At 45.9% G+C, this 19150-nt stretch overlaps 1 protein-coding gene across 1 annotated transcript in view; it reads left to right on the top strand.

Annotated features, from left to right (window-relative positions):
* The window catches only part of TBCD (tubulin folding cofactor D), a 173648-nt gene that overhangs the window by 9154 nt on the left and 145344 nt on the right, over positions 1 to 19150 (top strand). The window contains exons 3-7 of the mRNA XM_079904179.1: positions 5784 to 5881; positions 6850 to 6951; positions 8214 to 8360; positions 10506 to 10561; positions 16827 to 16959. Coding sequence (XP_079760305.1) covers positions 5784 to 5881; positions 6850 to 6951; positions 8214 to 8360; positions 10506 to 10561; positions 16827 to 16959 — 536 coding nt within the window. The remainder of the gene's footprint in view (positions 1 to 5783; positions 5882 to 6849; positions 6952 to 8213; positions 8361 to 10505; positions 10562 to 16826; positions 16960 to 19150) is intronic.

Raw genomic sequence — 19150 nt, 5'->3', positions numbered from 1 at the left:
TCTTCATTGTGGTGCGCAAGCTACTCATTGTGATGGCTTTCCCTGTTGTGGAGCATGGGCTCTAGGCACACAGGCTTAGTATTTGTGGCATGCAGGCTCAGTAGTTGTGGCTTGCGGGCTCAGTAAACTGTGGCTTGCAGGCTCTAGAACACAGGCTCAGTAGTTGTGGCCCACAGACTTAGTTGCTCCACAGCATGTAGGGTCTTTCCAAAGCAGGGCTTGAACCTGTGTCCCCGGCACTGGCAGGCGAATTCTTAACCGCTGCGCCACCAGGGAAGTTCTGGAAGGTCATTATTATTAACCACAGTTTACAGAGAAGAAAATGCAGTAGAGTTCTGAGAGGTTAACTTACCCAAGGACATACAGCTAGTTAGTGTTCCAGCCAAGATTTAAATGCAGACAGTCCACTCAGACCCTCAGACTGAAGATGATGAGAAATCTACAAGTCCTCAAGGCTGTTTTAAACAAATGCTTTAAAAATTCTCTAAATTCTGGATTCTAGGATTCTTTGATCAGCCCTGTCTTCTTTCTTCCTGGGAAAGCTTGCAAGCCTCGTGAGTGGTAACTGAAGTTTGGTGGGTACTAGGTGAGGGCCAGGTACAGGGAAAATGCATCTGATGTCTGAGATGTGAGCTTGCCTGAGGCTGGCAGTGCTGCAGGGGAAGGGCAGGGTGGTGGGCTCCCCAGGCCACCTTTTATGGTCGATCTTGGGTTCATGGCAGTTCCCACTGGGAATGCCCATTGCTCAGGAGGTGAAAGGTGATGTGACCCTTGTCTCTCTAAGTCACAGCCTTGGACCTGTGGCACTGCCTTTATTCTTGCCCGAAACCTGTCTTCATAGTGGATCACAAAATAGTAACACTTACTGTGAGTTGTTCAGAGTGATCTGAATGAGTTTTGAGAGTTTAATGTAAAGTGAACTGGAAAAGGTTCCTTTTAGAAAAAGGAAACAATAGTCGTGGATGCTGGTCCTGGACCTACTTCATGATGTTTGCTTTTTCCTTTTAATGTTACATAGTATATTTTGTGTACTCAATTTTAAAATATATATGTATATTGTCAACTATCAGTCTCTTCTTTTGTGTTTGGCCTTTGGTAGTTTGCTTTAGAAGTTTATTTTTCGTATTCCTATTGTGAGCCTCATTTGTTGAATGGTCCAGCAGGCTACCCCCAACCCTAATGTGAAATGCCATTGTAAATGTGTGTTAAATACTCACATATATTGGCCTTTGTTTCTAGCCTTTCCGTTCTGTTCCCTTAATCTAGCTCTATGCTCTTTTATCCTTGTCATTTTGGTTTGCATTAATTGCATTGTAATTTGTTTTGTCAGAAATCGACCTTCTTACTTTTCTCACTGTTGTCTTGCCCTTTCATTAATGCAGATGCACTTCAGAATTATTTTATCATGCCCGGAAAATTCTTTTGAAATTCTGTTAAATCCACAAATTCATGTAGGGAGATTCGACATCTTTACAAGATTGAATTTTCCTCTCTAAGAACATAGTATTGTGTCTCTAAATTATTCACATCTTTTGTGTCTCTCAGTAAAGTGTGGTAATTTTCTTTAGGTGATTCCTGGGAACATTTTTTTAGGTTTATTTCTAAGTATGTTTTTTATCTTTTATTGCGCTTGTGAAATTGTCTGTTATGTTTTCTAACTGATTTTTGCTGGTGTACAGCGAAAGTATACTTTGTATTCTTATTTTGTAAATGGCAACACTGCCATGGAATATATGTATACACACATATTTTAAAAAATAACAGCTTTGGGCTTCCCTGGTGGCTCAGTGGTTGAGAGTCCGCCTGCCGACGCAGGGGACACGGGTTCGTGCCCCGGTCCGGGAAGATCCCACATGCCGCGGAGCGGCTGGGCCTGTGAGCCATGGCCGCTGAGCCTGCGCGTCTGGAGCCTGTGCTCCGCAATGGGAGAGGCCGCAACAGTGAGAGGCCCAAGTACTGCAAAAAACAAACAAACAAACAAAAAAAACCCAGCTTTATTGTGATATAATTTATATACCATAGGGAATTCCCTGGTGGTCCAGTGGTTAGGACTTGATGCTTTCACTTCAGTGGGCCTGGGTTCAATTCCTGGTCAGGGAACTAAAATCCTGCAAGCTGCACGGCACAGCAAAAAAAAAAAAATTATTTTTACATACCATAGAGTTTACCCTTTTAAATGTATACGTGTTTTTTAGTATATCACAGAGTTGTGCATCCATCACCACTAATTCCTGACCATTTTCATCACTCCAAAAAGAAACTTACACTCATCATCAGCGGTCACTTTCTATTCCCTCTCCGTCCAGTCCCTGGTAACCACGATCTGTCTCTGTGGATTTGTGTATTCTGTGCATTTCATATAGTGGAATCAGGCAATATACGGTCTTTTGTGACTAGTGTCTTTAACTCAGCATAATGTTTTCAAGGTTTAGTGTGTAATGGAATACTTCACTACTTTTTCAGTTTCTTTTGAGTTTTCTAAAAAGGTAAGTAATTATATGGTTTTTAAATAATGTTAACTTGATCTCTTTATTCATGGTATATACCTTTTTATTCTTCCTTTAAAATTTTTTTAATAGTTAACTTTATTGAGATATAATTTACATACAATAAAACACACCCTTTTTTTATTGTTTGTTTGTTTTTGTTTTTGTTGTGGTACACGGTCCTCTCTCTCACTGTTGCGGCCTCTCCTGTTGCGGAGCCTCTGGATGCGCAGGCTGAGCAGCCATGGCTCACGGGCCCAGCTGCTCCGCAGCATGTGGGATCCTCCCAGACCGGGGCACGAACCCGCGTCCCCTGCATTGGTAGGCAGACTCTCAACCACTGCACCACCAGGGAAGCCCCCAAAACACACCCATTTTAAGTATACAGTTTGAGCTTTGCAGATGTATGCACCTTCCCTACTATTAAGGTGTAAAACATTTCCAGCACCCCAAGAAGTCAGTTTATGTCCCTTTGCAGTCAAGACCCCCACCCTGGTCCTGGGTAACCAGTGTTCTACATACTCTCTGGTTTCTTCTGTTGAAATAGTATTTCTGAGACTCATCCGTGTTATTGCATGTGTACCAGCAGATTGTTCCTTTTCTGTTGAACCATACTTTATTCTTTCACTTGTTGATGGGCTTTTGGGTTGTTTCCAGCTTTGGGCTGTTACTAGTGCTGCTATGAATATTCACAGACAATTCTTTGGGTGGATGTATGTTTTCATTTCTATGTAAGAGTGGAATTGCTGGGTGTATAGTAAAGGTGGGTTTTATGATAAACTGCCAACATGCCATGTTTTCGTAAAGGTTGTATGTACCATTTTACCTTGCCAGCAACAAGCTATGAGAATTCCTGTTGCCCTACATCCTCAACAGCACTTAGTATTGTCAGTCTCCCTGATTTTAGTCATTTTAGTGGATGTGTAGCGGGATCTCATTGTAGTTTTACTCTGCATTTCCTAGGTGCAAATTGCAACCTTTTACACTTATTAAGACTTGTAGCCCAGCATATGGTTCTGTTTTGTTCAGAATTCCATGTGTACTTGAGAAGAATGTCTTTCTGCTTTTGGTTGGAGTGCTCTATAAATGTCATTTTTTTTTTTTTTTGGGGTACGCAGGCCTCTTACTGTTGTGGCCTCTCCCATTGCGGAGCACAGGCTCCGGATGCGCAGGCTCAGCGGCCATGGCTCACGGGCCCAGCTGCTCTGCGGCAAAGGGGATCCTCCCGGACCGGGGCACAAACCCGCGTCCACTGCATCGGCAGGCGGACTCTCAACCACTGCGCCACCAGGGAAGCCCTATAAATGTCATTTAAATAAGGTGGTCAGTAGTGTTATTTGGGTCTTTTATGTCCTTACTGATTTTGTTTTCAGTTGTTCTATCAATTCTTGGGAGAGGAGTATTGAAATGTTCAGCTCTATAGATTTGTCTCTTCCTCCTTTCAGTTCTCTCAGTTTTTGCTTTATCTTGAAGTTCTTTAATTTCATGTATGCTCTTGTAGGATGGTTAAGTCTTCATGATGAATTGATCCTTATATCATTATAAAATGTCTTCTTTGGGAATTCCCTTGCTGTCCAGTGGTTAGGATTCTGTGCTTCCACTGCAGGGCGCCCGGGTTCAATCTCTGGTCAGGGAACTAAAATCCCGAAAACTGAGTGGCACGGCCCCCCCAAAAAAGTTCTCTTTATCTCTGTAATAGTCCTTGTTCTGAAGTCTATTTTGTCTGATACTGATGTGGCCTCTCCAGCTTCCTTATAGTTAGTGATTGCTTGGTGTATCTTTCTTCTCCCTTTTACTTTTTTTGTTTTTTAATAGATTTATTTATTTTTGGCTGCGTGGGGTCTTCGTTGCTATGTGCGGGCTTTCTCTAGTTGTGGCGAGCGGGGTCTGCTCTTCGTTGTGGTGCGTGGGCTTCTTATTGCAGTGGCTTCTCTTGTTGTGGAGCTCGGGCTCTAGGCGTGGAGGCTTCAGTAGCTGTGACACGTGGGCTCAGTAACTGTGGCTCGTGGGCTCTAGAGCACAGGCTCAGTAGTTGTGGCTCATGGGCTCTAGAGCACAGGCTCAGTAGTTGTGGCGCACGGGCTTTGTTTCTGTGGCATGTGGGATCTTCCTGGGCCAGGGATTGAACCCATGTCCCCTGCATCGGCAGATGGATTCTCAACCACTGCACCACCAGGGAAGTCCCTCGTCATTTCTGTTGACTGGTTTCCCTTCTGTTAGGGGTCACAGCAGTTTTAGTTATATGTCTAGTAAATTTTTAGTGGATCATAGACATCGTGATTGTTATGTTGTTGGGTTTAAGTTTTTTGTCTTTAGAATGTTGAAGTTTGGCAAGACAGTTTAGTTAATTGTATATCATGTATATCCTTTAAGGTTTGTTAGGGCAGGTATAGCTTTTTCTCTTGTTTTTCTCTAATTTAGTGTTAATACTAAGGAGAGACATTTCTGGAATGTCTGCTGGTTGCTCTGGGTGCTCAACAAGGACTCTGCACTCTGGCCTTGTGGAATTTGAATGCCAGCCCTATATGAGCTATGGGAACGCTGCCTTAGTGCTTCCTGGCAGTTCTTACCCAGCCTAGTGGACTAACCACTGTGCCTGTGAAGATTCACCCAAAGGTTCGAGGGGACCTCTGCAGACTTCCAGAGCTCATTCTCTGCTTAGATTCCTCTGGCATGCTGCCCTGCAAATTTCAGCTGACTCAGCCTCCTGGAACTCCAGTCTTTGCTATGCTTGAGTCCCCCCTCTCTGCACTGGGTTTTAAAAATTACTTTCTGGTGGACGGCCTGAGTGGCTGTAGATTGCAGTTGGTTTGTTACCATGCGCTGCCTGTTGTTCCAGTGTCTGAAAATATAATTGTCCTGTTCTCTAATTGGTGGTGGTGGTAAGGCAGTTCCATATCAATTATTCCTGTATAACTGGAAGTGGAAATCCTTTTTCTTCTGTCTTATTACGTTGGTTAGAACCAGATTGTTACTAGGTCATAGTAGTTGTAGAGGTATTTTCTGTAAAGCATGGTATTAGATATTGATTTGATATAGAATAATAATAAAAAATAAGAATATTTTCCTTGCATTTTAAAAGCAGGAATGAATGTTGTATTAACTCTAATGCCCTTTTAGAAACTGTGAAGATGAAAGTGTTTTCTTTTCTTTTGCTCTATTGATACTTTGGATTATATAGATTTACTAATATTAAACCATTCTTATATTTCTAAATAGCCCTTTTTTCTTTTGGCATTTTGTTTTAATGTCATGTTGATGTTTAACAGGAAATATTTTATATATGTTTTTCCCTAGAATGGATGATGAACTTGTTGTTGGAATTTGTGCAAGATAAGAAATCTCCGGCTGACCTCGTACATCTGGCTTTTAAATTTCTTTACATCATCACCAAGGTAATATTTACATACCACTTTGTAGTTGACAGAACACTTTCTTAATATACTCGGTCCAGAATTACCTTCCAAAATGGTATCTCTCAGGAAAGATTGTTCTCATACAAAAGTTGTGGGTTTCATGCTTTCTCTTTTTACCATGTGCTGGAGATCAGATGTTAGTGATCCAGGGGACCCTTTGGCTGAAACAGTGCTTTTCAGCATTGTTTTCTGCGTCTTGTATTTGAATGGATCAAGCACCAGCTAGCCAGAAAGGGACGGAGAGGATATATATACATATATACATATATATATGTGAGTAACTGAGAAAAGTTTCTTACGAGGAAAAAGGAAATAAACTTGGAAGTGGAAGTGCTTCTCAGATGTGGATGTGCAGATAGCTTTTCAGGGATCTTTTTATGATGCAGATTCTGAGTAAGTGGGTCTGCTGTGAGGCCTGATATTCTGCATTCTTACAGGCTCCCAGGTGATGTGTGTGCTGGCTCATACGTACCATGGGAGAGACTTGGCCATCTCGGCTGGGGTTTTGCTTCTGTGGGGCCTGCTGTGTGGTGGAGGGAGGCCTGTGTGCACACTCCTTGCCCTCAGTTAGTTGAATGCAGGGTCTCTCCTGAAGGTGTAGTGCCACCGCGTTTCATGGAAGCCTTAATGAATTTGGGACCTTCTGGGTTCCCGAGGACTTATTCCTCATAATCAAGGTAGAAGCAAAACTTGTTAGTTTGTAACATAGCTATATTTCTGATGAACCAAGATTGGTTGGTCAAATTGGGACAACATATTTATGAAATGATTTAAGAAGTAAAGGTAGCTTTCTTATTGTTAGTCTTACTAGGTTGTATCACTGTAATGTGATGTAATTCTCTTTGATCATTGGGTGGCATAGGTGGTGATTTTTGGTAATAGAGAAAAAAATAATTTTGCTACTTTATTTTCTAATTATATAATAATTCAATGTCTTTATTTGATAGGTTCGAGGATATAAAACATTTCTTCGTTTATTTCCACACGAAGTAGCTGATGTGCACCCTGTTTTGGATATGTTTACAGATCAGAATCCTAAAGACCATGAAGTGAGTGTCCCTTTCCTCCTCTTCATTTCCTGTCCCCCCGACTTATTCCCTGGTTTTCCCTGCTCCTGCACTGGCAGCTTCCTTTCCTGTTTCCTTCAGTTTTATCTTATACTATTTTGTGTCATTCCCTCTCTTTTCATTTTTTTCCTTTGGCTTTCTCTTTTTATGTATGTTACTTTAAATTATTTTGTTTAAAAAAATGCCCTTTATAAAGAAAACAATAAACCTCCGTACAGTGTGATGATAACTATATCATCATCCAAATTTTTTTAACTTAAAATAGAACTATGTTGGGGGTCCCCAAGACCACCCCAAGTCCAGTGATTTCCTAGGATCACTACAAGAATTGGCATGTAGTCATCCTTATGGCTGTGATTTACTACAGCAAAATCAGCAGAGGGAGAAGGCACATGGGGCGAAGTCCAGAGGAAACCAGGAGTGAGCTTCCGGAGTCGTCTCCCCGTTGGGTCACGCAAGGCACTTGTGATTCCGCAGCACCAAGTTGTGAGAACACGTATGAGGTGTTGTCCACCAGGAAGGTCGTAGGGGCCGGCACCCACGATTTCTGTGCGGGCTGGTCATGTGGGTACTCCGCCAGGCACGTACTAAAACCCAGAAGGAAAGCAGGTGTTCAGCATAAGCCACATGGTTGGTACAAATGGCCTGGGCACAGAGTGACCCTCATCAGTTAGGGAATGGTGGGAACGTTCCCCGAAAACCAGGTTCCCAGATGCCCGCCAGTGGCCAACCTTGCAGTCCAGTGTGCTGGGGAGCGCTCTTGGGCCCAGGACACGTTCAGAAGGGCACGCAGGTTGTAACTGCAAACTCAGGGAATTGTCTTGCTGTGCATGTGCCCTGCTCTCCTCTGCTTCTCATGCCTCTGATGGGGAGTCTGGGACCAAAGCAGAATCTTGTTTTATTGACTCCTCTGTGACTGGAAGTTGAGAATTTTTTCTTTATTCTTAAGTCTTATGTTTTTTTAATCTTTTTCTCTGTTTTCCATTTTCTTGAACAGCTGATTGCACGCTGAAGGGTGCCAGTGATGAGAAGCCATTAGACTGACATGTTATGATTTTTCTTTGTTCCTTTTGCTGTTTCTCTTGGCTGCATGCCCCAGGGCATGTGGTGGGGTGCGGTGCTCTGCAGCCTGGCTCCGAGGCCCTGGCGTTTGGAGGCCTGGGTGGGCGCTGAGCGGGAGGGGGTAGCAGGACTGCGTGGATGCCCTTGCACAGGAGTTATGTTGCTTTGACTTGGCCCTGTAGACCTGGGAGACCCGCTACATTCTCCTCCTGTGGCTCTCCGTGACCTGCCTGATCCCGTTTGATTTTTCACGCCTTGACGGCAACCTCCACAATCAGCCTGGGCAAGAGCGAGTGTCCACCATGGACCGTATCCTCCAGATAGCAGAGGTGAGTGTGGCTGTGAAGTAATGAGCTGCTGACCAGTGTCCTTTCTCATGCCATTAGGGCTTAATTAGGTACACTTGTGACATGTGTTTATCTCTTCAGCCATTGTTACTGTTTTTCAGTGAAGTGAAATTCCATTTCATAACTTACCATGAAACTGATAATTCCTAAAGGGGTCAGGATGAATTACTTTAGCAAATCTTATTTCTCTGTACATAGTGCAGATACTCTTTTTTTTTTTGTGGTACGTGGGCCTCTCACTGCTGTGGCCTCTCCTGTTGCGGAGCACAGCCTCCGGACGTGCAGGCTCAGCAGCCAGGGCTCACGCTCCGCAGCATGTGGGATCCTCCCAGACCGGGACACGAACCCGCGTCCCCTGCATTGGCAGGCGGACTCCCAACCACTGCACCACCAGGGAAGCCCAGTGCAGATACTCTGATGATAACTTAGAAGAGGTTTTAGGGGGTAATGGTAAGACAAATTAAAGGTCCATTTAAAATCTAATTTTTAGCATTACATAAATAATACATGATCATTGTAGGAAAATCAGAAAATAAAAAGCAGGAAGAATATTAAGGTGAAATCTCTCAAATACCTAGAGATAACACTTGTGTTTTTCTTCAAACTTCTCCTGATACAGATGTTATGTGTGTAGACATAGATTATTGTATTATCTTTTGCTGTGGAAAATATTACCCTGAACTTGAGTGGTTTAACACAGCACACATTCTTCATCTCACAGTTTCTGTGAGTCAGGAATCTGGCTGTGGCTTCGCTGCGCCCTGTCCTTCGAGCTCTCCCCAGGCTGCAGGCAGAGCTCGCCTGGGGGCAGGTCGCTTCCAAGCTCTCATGGTCATGGCAGGAGTCAGATCTCGAGGGTGTTGGCCAAGGGCTTCAGTGCTTTGACGGCTGTTTGCCACTCGAAACCCACCCTGCGCCCCCAACGATGGCAGCTTATTCTGTGAAAGCCAGCAAGGGGCAGGGGCTGTAGCAAGATGCATGTCACACTCATGTGTGGCCCAATCATGGAAATGACATCCCACGCCCTGCTGAATTCTCTTGGTTAGAAGCAAGTCAGCGTGTCCTCCAACCGCGTGGGAGGGATTACACGGGACGTGGGCACTGGTGGGAAGGACCAGGGCCCATCTTAGAGCCTGACCCTGACACTTACTTATACTAAGCTTCTTTGAGCACCTGCTGTGCGCCAGACACTCCCCAGGCAATCCCACTAAAGGCTTTTTCATACATTAACTCCTTTCATCCTACTTAATGAGGCAGTTCACTGTTTTTATCCTCATTTTACTGAAGAGGCAACAGGTGTAAAAATAAGTGACTTAGCCCGCTCACTCTCTCACATGCGGTGGATCTAAACTTGAACCTAGGGTTTGGCTCCCTGCCCGTCCTTCACAGTGCTCCGCGCGGCCCCTGTGTACTAGGGCCCCTGGTGTCCTGCTGTTCTGGGACCTGCTTTTCCCCTGAGCAGTACTGTCTGAATGTCTTGTGTCAGTAAGTAGACGTCTCCCTCAGAGTCTTTAAGGGACATGGTGCTCCACTGTATCTTCATTTCTAAAATAGTCTTTTTTAGGTAGGTGGTTTGTTTCTAGCTGTGTTCCGTTAACCCTTTGGGTGCTTGTCTCCTAAGTGGGATTGCCTGGGGAGAGGACCTAATTTCTAACAATTTGTCCTCCAGAAAATAGATCTTTTAAGTGTATCATTTGGAAAACAGTTGAGATGAGAAGTGGAAACCTCTTAAGGTGTAATTGCGTTAAACTTCGGCCCTCCTGTGTCTGAGCCGGGCCTCCTAGCTGCTGTGAATGCCAGAGTGCTGGTGGGTTCCAGGAGTGTTCTGTGCACACTCTGGGTAACAACATACACTCTTCATTTTTCTGCTGCTTTTGCAAATGTGGGTTTCAAGGGGTGTAGCCACATGCTGTATGAGGATTGGGCACTTCCCTGAGGGTGAGCACACATGTGGCAGCTGCAGCCCTGAGTTCACGTTATGAGTGGTTCGTGCAGCTTTGGAATCTGGTCTCTGTCCGTGAGCCTGGGCTCTTGTGGAGCTGCTGAGTGTGGGACCAGGTGGCTGAGTGGGTCCCTGAGGTCTACATCGTGTGTTTAATGGTGCCTGTCCTTTACGCTTCCTTGTAGTCCTACCTGGTCGTCAGCGACAAGGCCCAAGACGCAGCTGCTGTCCTCGTGTCCAAGTAAGTGCTTTCTGAGAAGGTTTACTGTCTGTTACTGTGTGTGTCTGTTGTCATCAGAGAGGACGTTGGGATGATAGGCTTGGGGAAGTCTTTGCTGTCCTGAGGACTCTGCTGCTTTCCTTGAGGGAACCCAACGCTGTTTGGGTGCAGGAAACCTCTGAACCTGATGTGATCACTGACAGTGCTGGTTAGGGGCTCAGGGTCACCTGACGCTGGGTTAGGAGCTCATGGGCCCGTCAAGGGAGCGCAGATTTAGAACAGGTGTAGCAGTTTCGCCGGGGCCAGGCCTCCCCTCTGGGGGAGGGGGGGTGGCAGTTAGAAGAGCCTTTGGAAGTCACTTAGAAAGCAGTCCACACCATGGTTTGTGGAGATCATGGGCTGTGATTGCGTCATTGTGGCTTGGGATAAAAATCCCCAAACATCCCGTGTTAACTAAAAACAACAGGCTGTGCCTGAAACAGGCCAAGATGGGTTTATCTGATGAGCTGGGTAAGATGACCCAGGCAGCAGGGCCTGGAGTCTCCAAAAAAGTGCCAAAGACACATGTGAAAGCTGAGTAGACTTGTTTCATGAAATGTGAGAATGGAAGAAAGCAGTTTTTCTAAATTAATCTTCTTCATGACATGTGATTTAAAGTATGTATATAGCATAAACGAGTTAGAAAATTTGGCTTTTTTTCCCCTCTACATTTGTGAAAGTTAAAAATTGGCTCTAAAAACTTTTGGATGTTTTGATCGGGAAAACAGGGCAACGCCTCCTTCAGGGTCACCTTCTCTTAGGTGTGTAGCCATGACCTTGCACAAGGCGGGAAGAGACATGCTTGATTTATGGGGCAGTTGGGGGCATTGGGGAAGTATTTGTGAAAGTACTGGCTAAACCAGAGGGCAGAGCCTAAATGCGAGAAGCTGATTTTAGGAGTGAGGAAGGAAACACCTGAGCTCGCCTGCGATGCTTACCCTGGGGGAGGAGAAACTCACTGACAGAGGCTTCTCGTGGTTTTGACAAGGAGTGGAAAAGCGTGGCTTTCTTTCTAACTGTGAAAGTAATCATGTGTGTTCAGGAAAATAAAGAAAAGTAAAAAAGTACAAAATAAAACTCACATGTACTGTCATCCCCAGAGATGTAACTGCTCTGTCCTTTGTCCCCCACTGCCCATGGGCATGTTGGTCTGTGGCCCATGGGTACACTTGCAGGGTTGTTTCAGGTGCTGGCAGGCAGGCCTGGAGCTTTGGTCAGTCTTCCAGATGCAATTATGGTGTGATCTATTCTTCCTCCAACCCCACTGTACGTGTGGACTTTTTGTTAGTAAAATTAGCGCCGCCTGGGACACTCTACATGAAACTTTGTACTGTTCTGATCGGCTGTATTTTCTCCTTCCAGTTTTAATTTTTTTTGTATTTATTTATTTTTGGCTGCATTGAGTCTTCGTTGCTGCGCGCAGGCTTTTCTCTAGTTTTGCGGTGAGCGGGGGCTACTCATTGTTGCGGTGCGTGGACTTCTCATTGTGGTGGCTTCTCTTGCTGTAGAGCATGGGCTGTAGGCCTGTGGGCTTCAGTAGTTGTGGTGCACGGGCTCAGTAGTTGTGGCACACGGGTTTAGTTGCTCCGCGGCATCTGGGATCTTCCCGGACCAGGGGTCGAATCCATGTCCCCTGCACTGGCAGGCGGATTCTTAACCACTGTGCCACCAGGGAAGTCCCCCTTCCAATTTTATTGAGATATAATTGACATCCAGCACTGTACAAGTTTAAGGTGTACAGCATGATGATTTGACTTACATACATCATAAGATGATTATCACAGTAGGCTTAGTGAACATCCATCATCTCTTATATAGATACAAAATTAAAGATACAGAAAAATATTTTTTCCCTTGGGATGACAACCCTTAGGATTTACTCTCCTTTTTTTAAATTGAATGAAAGATTCTTTAAATTCTAAACTGCTTTACAACTTTCAAAAGTTTCACACACATGATTTCATATAATCTCATAATAATCCCTTTTCCCCATACCCCTTTATTGCCTCTCCCCCCAGGATTTACTCTCAGCAGCTTTCATGGATAACATACAGCAGTGTTCAATATATTTATCATGGTGTACGTTACAGACCTAGTACTTATTTATCTTACAGCTGGAAATTGGTACCTTTTTGACTGCCTTCCTCCAGTTCCCCCTTCCCCACCCCTGCCTCTGGTAACCACACGTCTGATCTTTTGTATGAGTTTGTTTGATTTCTGATTGGTTCTTAGGAATGAATTCCTAGAAGTGGAATGAACATTCTAGGGGTTTTAAATGCAGCTACTGGAAAGGTTGAGCCAGTCGGAAGTCTCCTTTTCCCCATATTTAGCAACACTGCATGTGATCTTACAAATGTTTACTAAATTTGTTAAATGAAACATCTTTATTGTTTATTATCTTTTATTACCAGCAGTACTGAGGGTTTGGTAGAGTTCTGCTGAGCTTGACCTGGTGGAGTATTGCACCTGTGGGGTGGGGGAGGTGAAACCCTAAACCCTTCTTCCCTCCCTGGTGTCCTCCAGAAAGGTGGCAGCTGGCGACCCTGGCTGCCTGTCCACTGCTGGAGGGATGCTCCCCCGCCATCTAGTGGTCGGACGAGCAAGTGTTGGTGAGGTTGAGGCCCGTTTTCCACCCAGCTCCTGCCGGTTTGCCAGGTTGTAGGTGCAGCCAGTTTTCCTCAGTTCTAGAGAGGGCGGATGCCCTCAGGTCCTAGAGCTGCTCTGAGTATCCCACCTCACGGACGGGTTCTGACTCGCATATTTCTGTCTTTTTTGGTGGGTTGTTAACAGTGAGGCCCTGGGTGTGAAGGGTGGTCACATGTGGCCTTTGTCCCCACTGGCATCTATTTTCTGATATTTCACGAGGGAGCTGCCTGTCTTACTCTCGCTGCCATCAGCTTTGATTGCTTCCTCTTACCATGTGCAGTTCTGGAGCCGCACCTATTTCCTTTCATTAACTGGAACCTTTAAACATCAGCTGCGTTTTCTGTAACTTTGATGTTACATTTACGCCAAGACGTGTGGATATGAGTGTTATTTTACAGAAACTCTTCAATGGAAATATATGCCTTTATTCTTATTGATTACATTAATTTTAAAAAGATATTTTTAATCTAACTGTAAAATCAAGGTATGCTCCAAGTAGAAAAGTTGGAAATTTTGGAACATAGAAAATTAGGAAAACCCCACACGTTTATAATTATAATACACAATACATGTGTTGTATTTTTTTTGGTGTTTTTCTGTGCTGTTATTGTATGGAGTTTGCACAGCACAATCTCTTTGAGTTAGCACCTGCTTTTTCACTTAATTTCACGTTACCGTTGATTAAATGGCTCCTTTAGATTCCACTGTTTTTAGTTACTCTGACCAGCATTCTCACGTCCTTCCTCTTATAAGCAATGCCGTAATGACTAGCTTTGGGTGTAAACCTGTTTTGGTATTTGGGATTATTTTCTTAGGCCAGGCCCTTAGAGGTGGACTTCTGAGTCACAGGACACAAGGCCATTGTTGAGTCTCTACACCTGTCGCTCGGTGACTCTTGGGAGCGTGTTTTCAGGACTTTTGCAATCATGGGCAGCCTCAAGAACAACCCTCTTCCCCCAGTTGGATTGTGCATTGTTTTGTTTATTACTAACATTTAGTTTGTATTTCACTGATCGCTGGTGAGCTTTAACACATGAGTCTTATTTCAGATATCGTATGTCCCGTGTAGTGACCTGATTTCTAATATCTGTGGGATTCTTGGTGCTTTTTCTCCAGTAGTATGAGCTTTCTCTGTGAAGGATGTTAGCTAGAGGAGGGTGTGATACTTCCTCCAGTGGGTTGGTAGCCTTTTTTACTTTCTTCTTTGGACTAAAGTTTTAATTCTAATGTCAAAATAGTAACTTTTTTCCTTTTATTTATTTAGTTATTTTTACTTTTATGCTTGAAGGCTTACCCTATTAAGAGATTTTACAAAGAATCATTTATATTTTTCTACCTTTTTATTGTTTAATGTAGAATTATTAATCCATTTGGAATTTCTTTTGGTATAGGATATATGATAGAGTTTTTTCCTTCTTACAGGTAACTAAATTCTATCACCATTTTGTGAATATTTAACTTTTCCATTAATTAATTTAAAAACACACACAAAGTAAGTTCTTACACAAAATAGGGTTTGTCACTTCACCCGTACTGTTTCACTCTCAGACCAGATACTCTGTGGTAACCGTACTGACAAGGGTCCGGAGCAGCAATGTGTCCCACTGGTGTTTTGCCCTTTGTCCCTCTGGTAGGTCTAGTCCTGTAGTTAAGGTTTTGCTGATCACTCTTGTGGAAATTACCTTCCTGAGAGAAAGACAGTGGGGTCTCTAAACACCTGCACATGTTAGCTGAGTTCCACATTGAAAGTAGATGTAGTCTGTGATGTAACTTTTCCTAAAAGGGAAGGAAGTGTAGGATTCAGAGATCTTTCAGTTTGTGTAGAAGGGTCTCGTTCTGTGTGTTACACCTGTGGGATAGGTATTTTCCATTCTTGCTTATCTGTACTTTTGGACCTCTGCTGCGAACATAACATTTCCTTTTTTAGAGAGAAAAATAAAAAATATAAAATAACCTATTTGCTTAAATCTTTCAAAGGAACCTTAGGTTTTTACTGTAATTTGGAAACTCACCTTGTGTGATTTTGCCCAGGAAAGGAAGTTGGCCGCTACAGGCTGCACACAGAACATCAGCCTCCTGCCTGCTCAGCAGATGAGTGGGTGGAGGAAGCAGGGTGCGTGGCCCCTGAGTGGATGGCGCTGTGACTCACGTCTCCAAGTTGGGCTTTGGGTCCCAGCAGGGCCGCTTACTGGCCCTGTGGGCCGTTCTGTGCCTGTGACCTCGCCTGTCCTGAGGGCCACCCCACTGCAGGCGCTGTGCCTGCCCACATGCAGGGTGAGTGCCGGCCGGCTGTTGTCTTCAGGCTGAGGATCAGGTCACTGTAGGTGTGACCCTCATCCTGTGGCCCCCTCCAGAATCAAGGAGCTTTGAACAGGGCCAAGGACATTGAGATAGGGTGTATAATACCAGTTATCCATTTTAGATGATCACTCTGAGGTGCAGATTTTATGAAATTCCTGGGCCCTCTTCTCAGACCCGCCGTAACGCAACTTCTTGGCTGGCGGGGGTGGCATGTGAGTTCGCCTTTGTAACCAGCATCCTAAAGTTTGGTAAATCCTCGGTGACCAAGTCTCTGGGTGTGTACCCTGATGGAGGTGGGCGAAGACAGTCGTGGCAGCTTTGTTTTACTGACACGGAGACCTTCTACATGGCAGCAGTGTAATCCCTGCGCTGGCTGAGCATCTTGCGTGGGGCGGCGGTGGCTGTTTTGAGGGAAGAGGGGCCTGTGGGGGCTCCTGGTCAGGACAGGAGGCTCCTGCAGGGGTGCAGAGATCAGAGCCAGGCATGTCGAGTGCTGCCCCCAGGGTAGTGCCACCTGGCGTGTTTCTGTGGTATTGGTGCCGAGCCCTCTCTGGGTGTGGTCTGTGGGGCCAGCTAGGGGAGTGAGAGGTCCTCACAGGTCACCTCCCGCGACGCTGTCCCTGCGCCTGCTGTCCTCCCCTCACTCAACTGTTTCCTTCTCATTGTTTGCCTGCTTCCTGTGTTTCTGCCCCAAGACTGCAAGCTCCCCCAGGAGGTCAGGGACTCAGCCTGAGTCAGAGAGCTGGGGGATGGGTGTGTGCACTGGTTGGAGAGGAGTGAAGGGGGCCTGGGCTTTGGTGTGGGAGCCCGAGGGTGGCTGCCGGCCCAGACCAGTGTACAGGAGGGTGGGTGAGAGCCAGCACTCCAGGAGTGCAGCACTGAGCAGATGCCTGTGGTGGGGACGATGGGGCCGTGGACACAGCTGGAGCTCTGCATGGCGTGTGCAGCAGGCAGAGAGGATGGGGAAGGAGTCCCATGGCAGATGCAGAGAGGGAGGTCGCAGGTGGCAGCATGGGGTCCCAAGGTGAAGGGATACAGAGTTGGGCCGAGGAGTGGGCGTGGGTGGGCTCAGGTGAAGGTGGTCCCATGCTACACAGGGTCTCGGGATGAGGGGGCTCAGGAGGCGGGAAGTGTGGGGGGGGTGGGGACTGTGTGAGACCCCAGAGAGGTGGTGGTGGGAATTGCCACCTGAGAGCCAGGGTCTTAGGTTGGAGAGTGGCAGTGGGCCAGGAAAGAGTGAGCTCTTGGCAGCTGGGGCCTCGCTTGAGCTGTCACCTACCTGTCTGTCCCCTTTTGGCAGGTTTGTCACGCGGCCCGACGTTAAGCAGAAGAAGATGGCGAGTTTCCTGGACTGGAGCCTATGCACTTTGGCCTGCTCCTCCTTCCAGACCATCGAGGGGGTCATCGCCATGGACGGGATGCTGCAGGCCCTGGTAAACACTGTCCCAGTGGTGCGGGGCGGTTAGCGGTCAGCTTGTGGGGCTGTCAGAACCCTGGGGACAAGCCCTGTTTACCTTGGTTTCGTGGGGAAGTGGTTGGAACACAGGAGGAGATGTTGAACCCCGACAGAACAGTGAACACGGTTTCTTTTCTCTGCTGCTTTGCACTGGGCCCTGCGACTGAGGGCTGGCCCTGCATTGTTAGCGATGGGCTTTCTGCTCTGGGGAAGGGGGTGGACTGGTGGCCCTGCGCATCGCCGCCAGGGGGCACCAGTGCCTGCAGAGCTGGAGCCAGCAGACAGGTAGGGGCGTGTCCTTCTCGAGCTTCCTGCTGCTCAGATGTGTTACAGAGAAAAATGATTGGAACCAGCTTGAAGGAAATAAGGCAGGTGGTTTGAAATTTGGTCTTGTTCAGATACTCAGGGTATTTGTAACCACTGTGCTGAGCGCAGACCTGGCCCCTGGCCTGAGAGCTCCCACCGTTTCCTGGCTGCCTGCTTTGCTTGTCTGGTGGTGCCTTTTCTAGGAGGAAAGATCAATTGAGTTTAATTGGTTAAACTCTGCAGGGGAGGGGAGGCTGCTACACTTGATGCTCTGGGATCAGGGCTCCCCTCCCTGGGCCTTGTGGTCCTTGCTCTTTCATTGCAGTGGGTGTGATTTCGTCCTTGCCCTTGTCTCTGAAGCTGGAGAGCTCAGGGCCCACTTTGAGGAGAGCAGGGCATTTGGACTATGTTTAAATGGTGGCATTTGGGCCGTGACTCAGCGTGATGTCGTCTTCTTGGGTGTCATCCCATCTCCTTTCCTTGGCTGTTGCAGGTTCTGGCGGGATGTAGGAAGCGTGAGGGCCTGGGGGAAGTGGGGCTGTTGGTGTGATGTCCTGGGGTGGAGGGACAGGAGGTGGGAGGATCGGAGAGGACAGTCCTCCTCCCTGCCTGCCCTGCACTTAGAATGTTCTCTCATCTGTGTCTTTTCATTTATGATGCCATTGTCTTCAGGAAGGATTGGCATTTAAATGATGAGGGTATCTCAAGACGTTTTAAAAAGAAACCTGGAAAAATAAAACATGTTCCTGTAGTCTGATGAGGTGATCTGTTTATTCATGTGTCCTTTCATTCTGTAAATAAATGTGATATGTTATACTTACAATGGTTTTTAAAAAGTTGAGATGTAATTCACATAATTCACCTTTTTAAAGTATATAAGTTCAGTGATTATTTTGTATATGTACAGGGTACAACCATCACCACTTGTCTAATTCCAGAATACTCTCATCACCCCTAAAGGAAACCCCACACGCATTAGCAGTCCCTCCCTGTTCCTCCCCTGCCATCCCCCAGCCCCTGGCAACCAGTGATCTACTTTCTGTCTTTCTGGGTTTGCTTATTCTGGACATTTCATACAGTGGAATCATATGCAATGTGACTTTTTGAGTCTGGCTTCTTTCCTTTAGCATCATGTGTTCACGGTTCCTCCACGTTGTAGCCTGTGTCAGTGCTTTGTTCCTCCTTACGGTCAGTACTCCACTGTATGGGAATTCTTAGTTACTCTGAATAATGCTGATCTGAAATTTTGTATATAAGTTTTTGTTTGAGCATATATTTTCAATTTCCTTGCTACAATAGTAGCAACAGGTTTTTTTTTTTAAGTTTAACAATAATTTATTTAAAATTTATTTATTTATTTTTGGCTGCTTTGGGTCTTCATTGCTGTGCACGGGCTCTCTCTAGTTGCAGCTAGCAGGGACTACTCTTCGATGCGGTGTGCGGGCTTCTCATTGCGGTGGCTTCTCTTGTTGTGGAGCACTGGCTCTAGGTGCATGGGCCTCAGCAGCTGCATCACGCGGGCTCAGTTGTGGCTCACGGGCTCTAGAGCACAGGCTCAGAAGCTGTGGCGCACGGGCTTAGTTGCTCTGCAGCACGTGGGATCTTCCTGGACCAGGGCTTGAACCCATGTCCCCTGCATTGGCAGACGGATTCTCAACCACTGAGCCACCAGGGAAGCCCCAGTTTAACAATAATTTAAATATTTTTTCTGTGTTTCTGAGGTTTTTAAAAAATTGTTATGGCTGGCGCATCTGTGATACTGATGGAACACAGGTATCAGCCTATGCCTGTAGGTGGCTCTCGTTCCAGCTGCATGTGTGGGGAGGTGCTTAAGGAAGACTTTATTGCTATGATGGGGGTCA

This window comes from Stenella coeruleoalba (genome assembly GCF_951394435.1).
Source record: "Stenella coeruleoalba genome assembly, chromosome: 19".
NCBI classification, from domain to species: domain Eukaryota; kingdom Metazoa; phylum Chordata; class Mammalia; order Artiodactyla; family Delphinidae; genus Stenella; species Stenella coeruleoalba.
The sequence above is the reverse complement of the archived record's forward strand: the minus strand, read 5'-3'. Positions and strand labels throughout refer to the sequence as shown.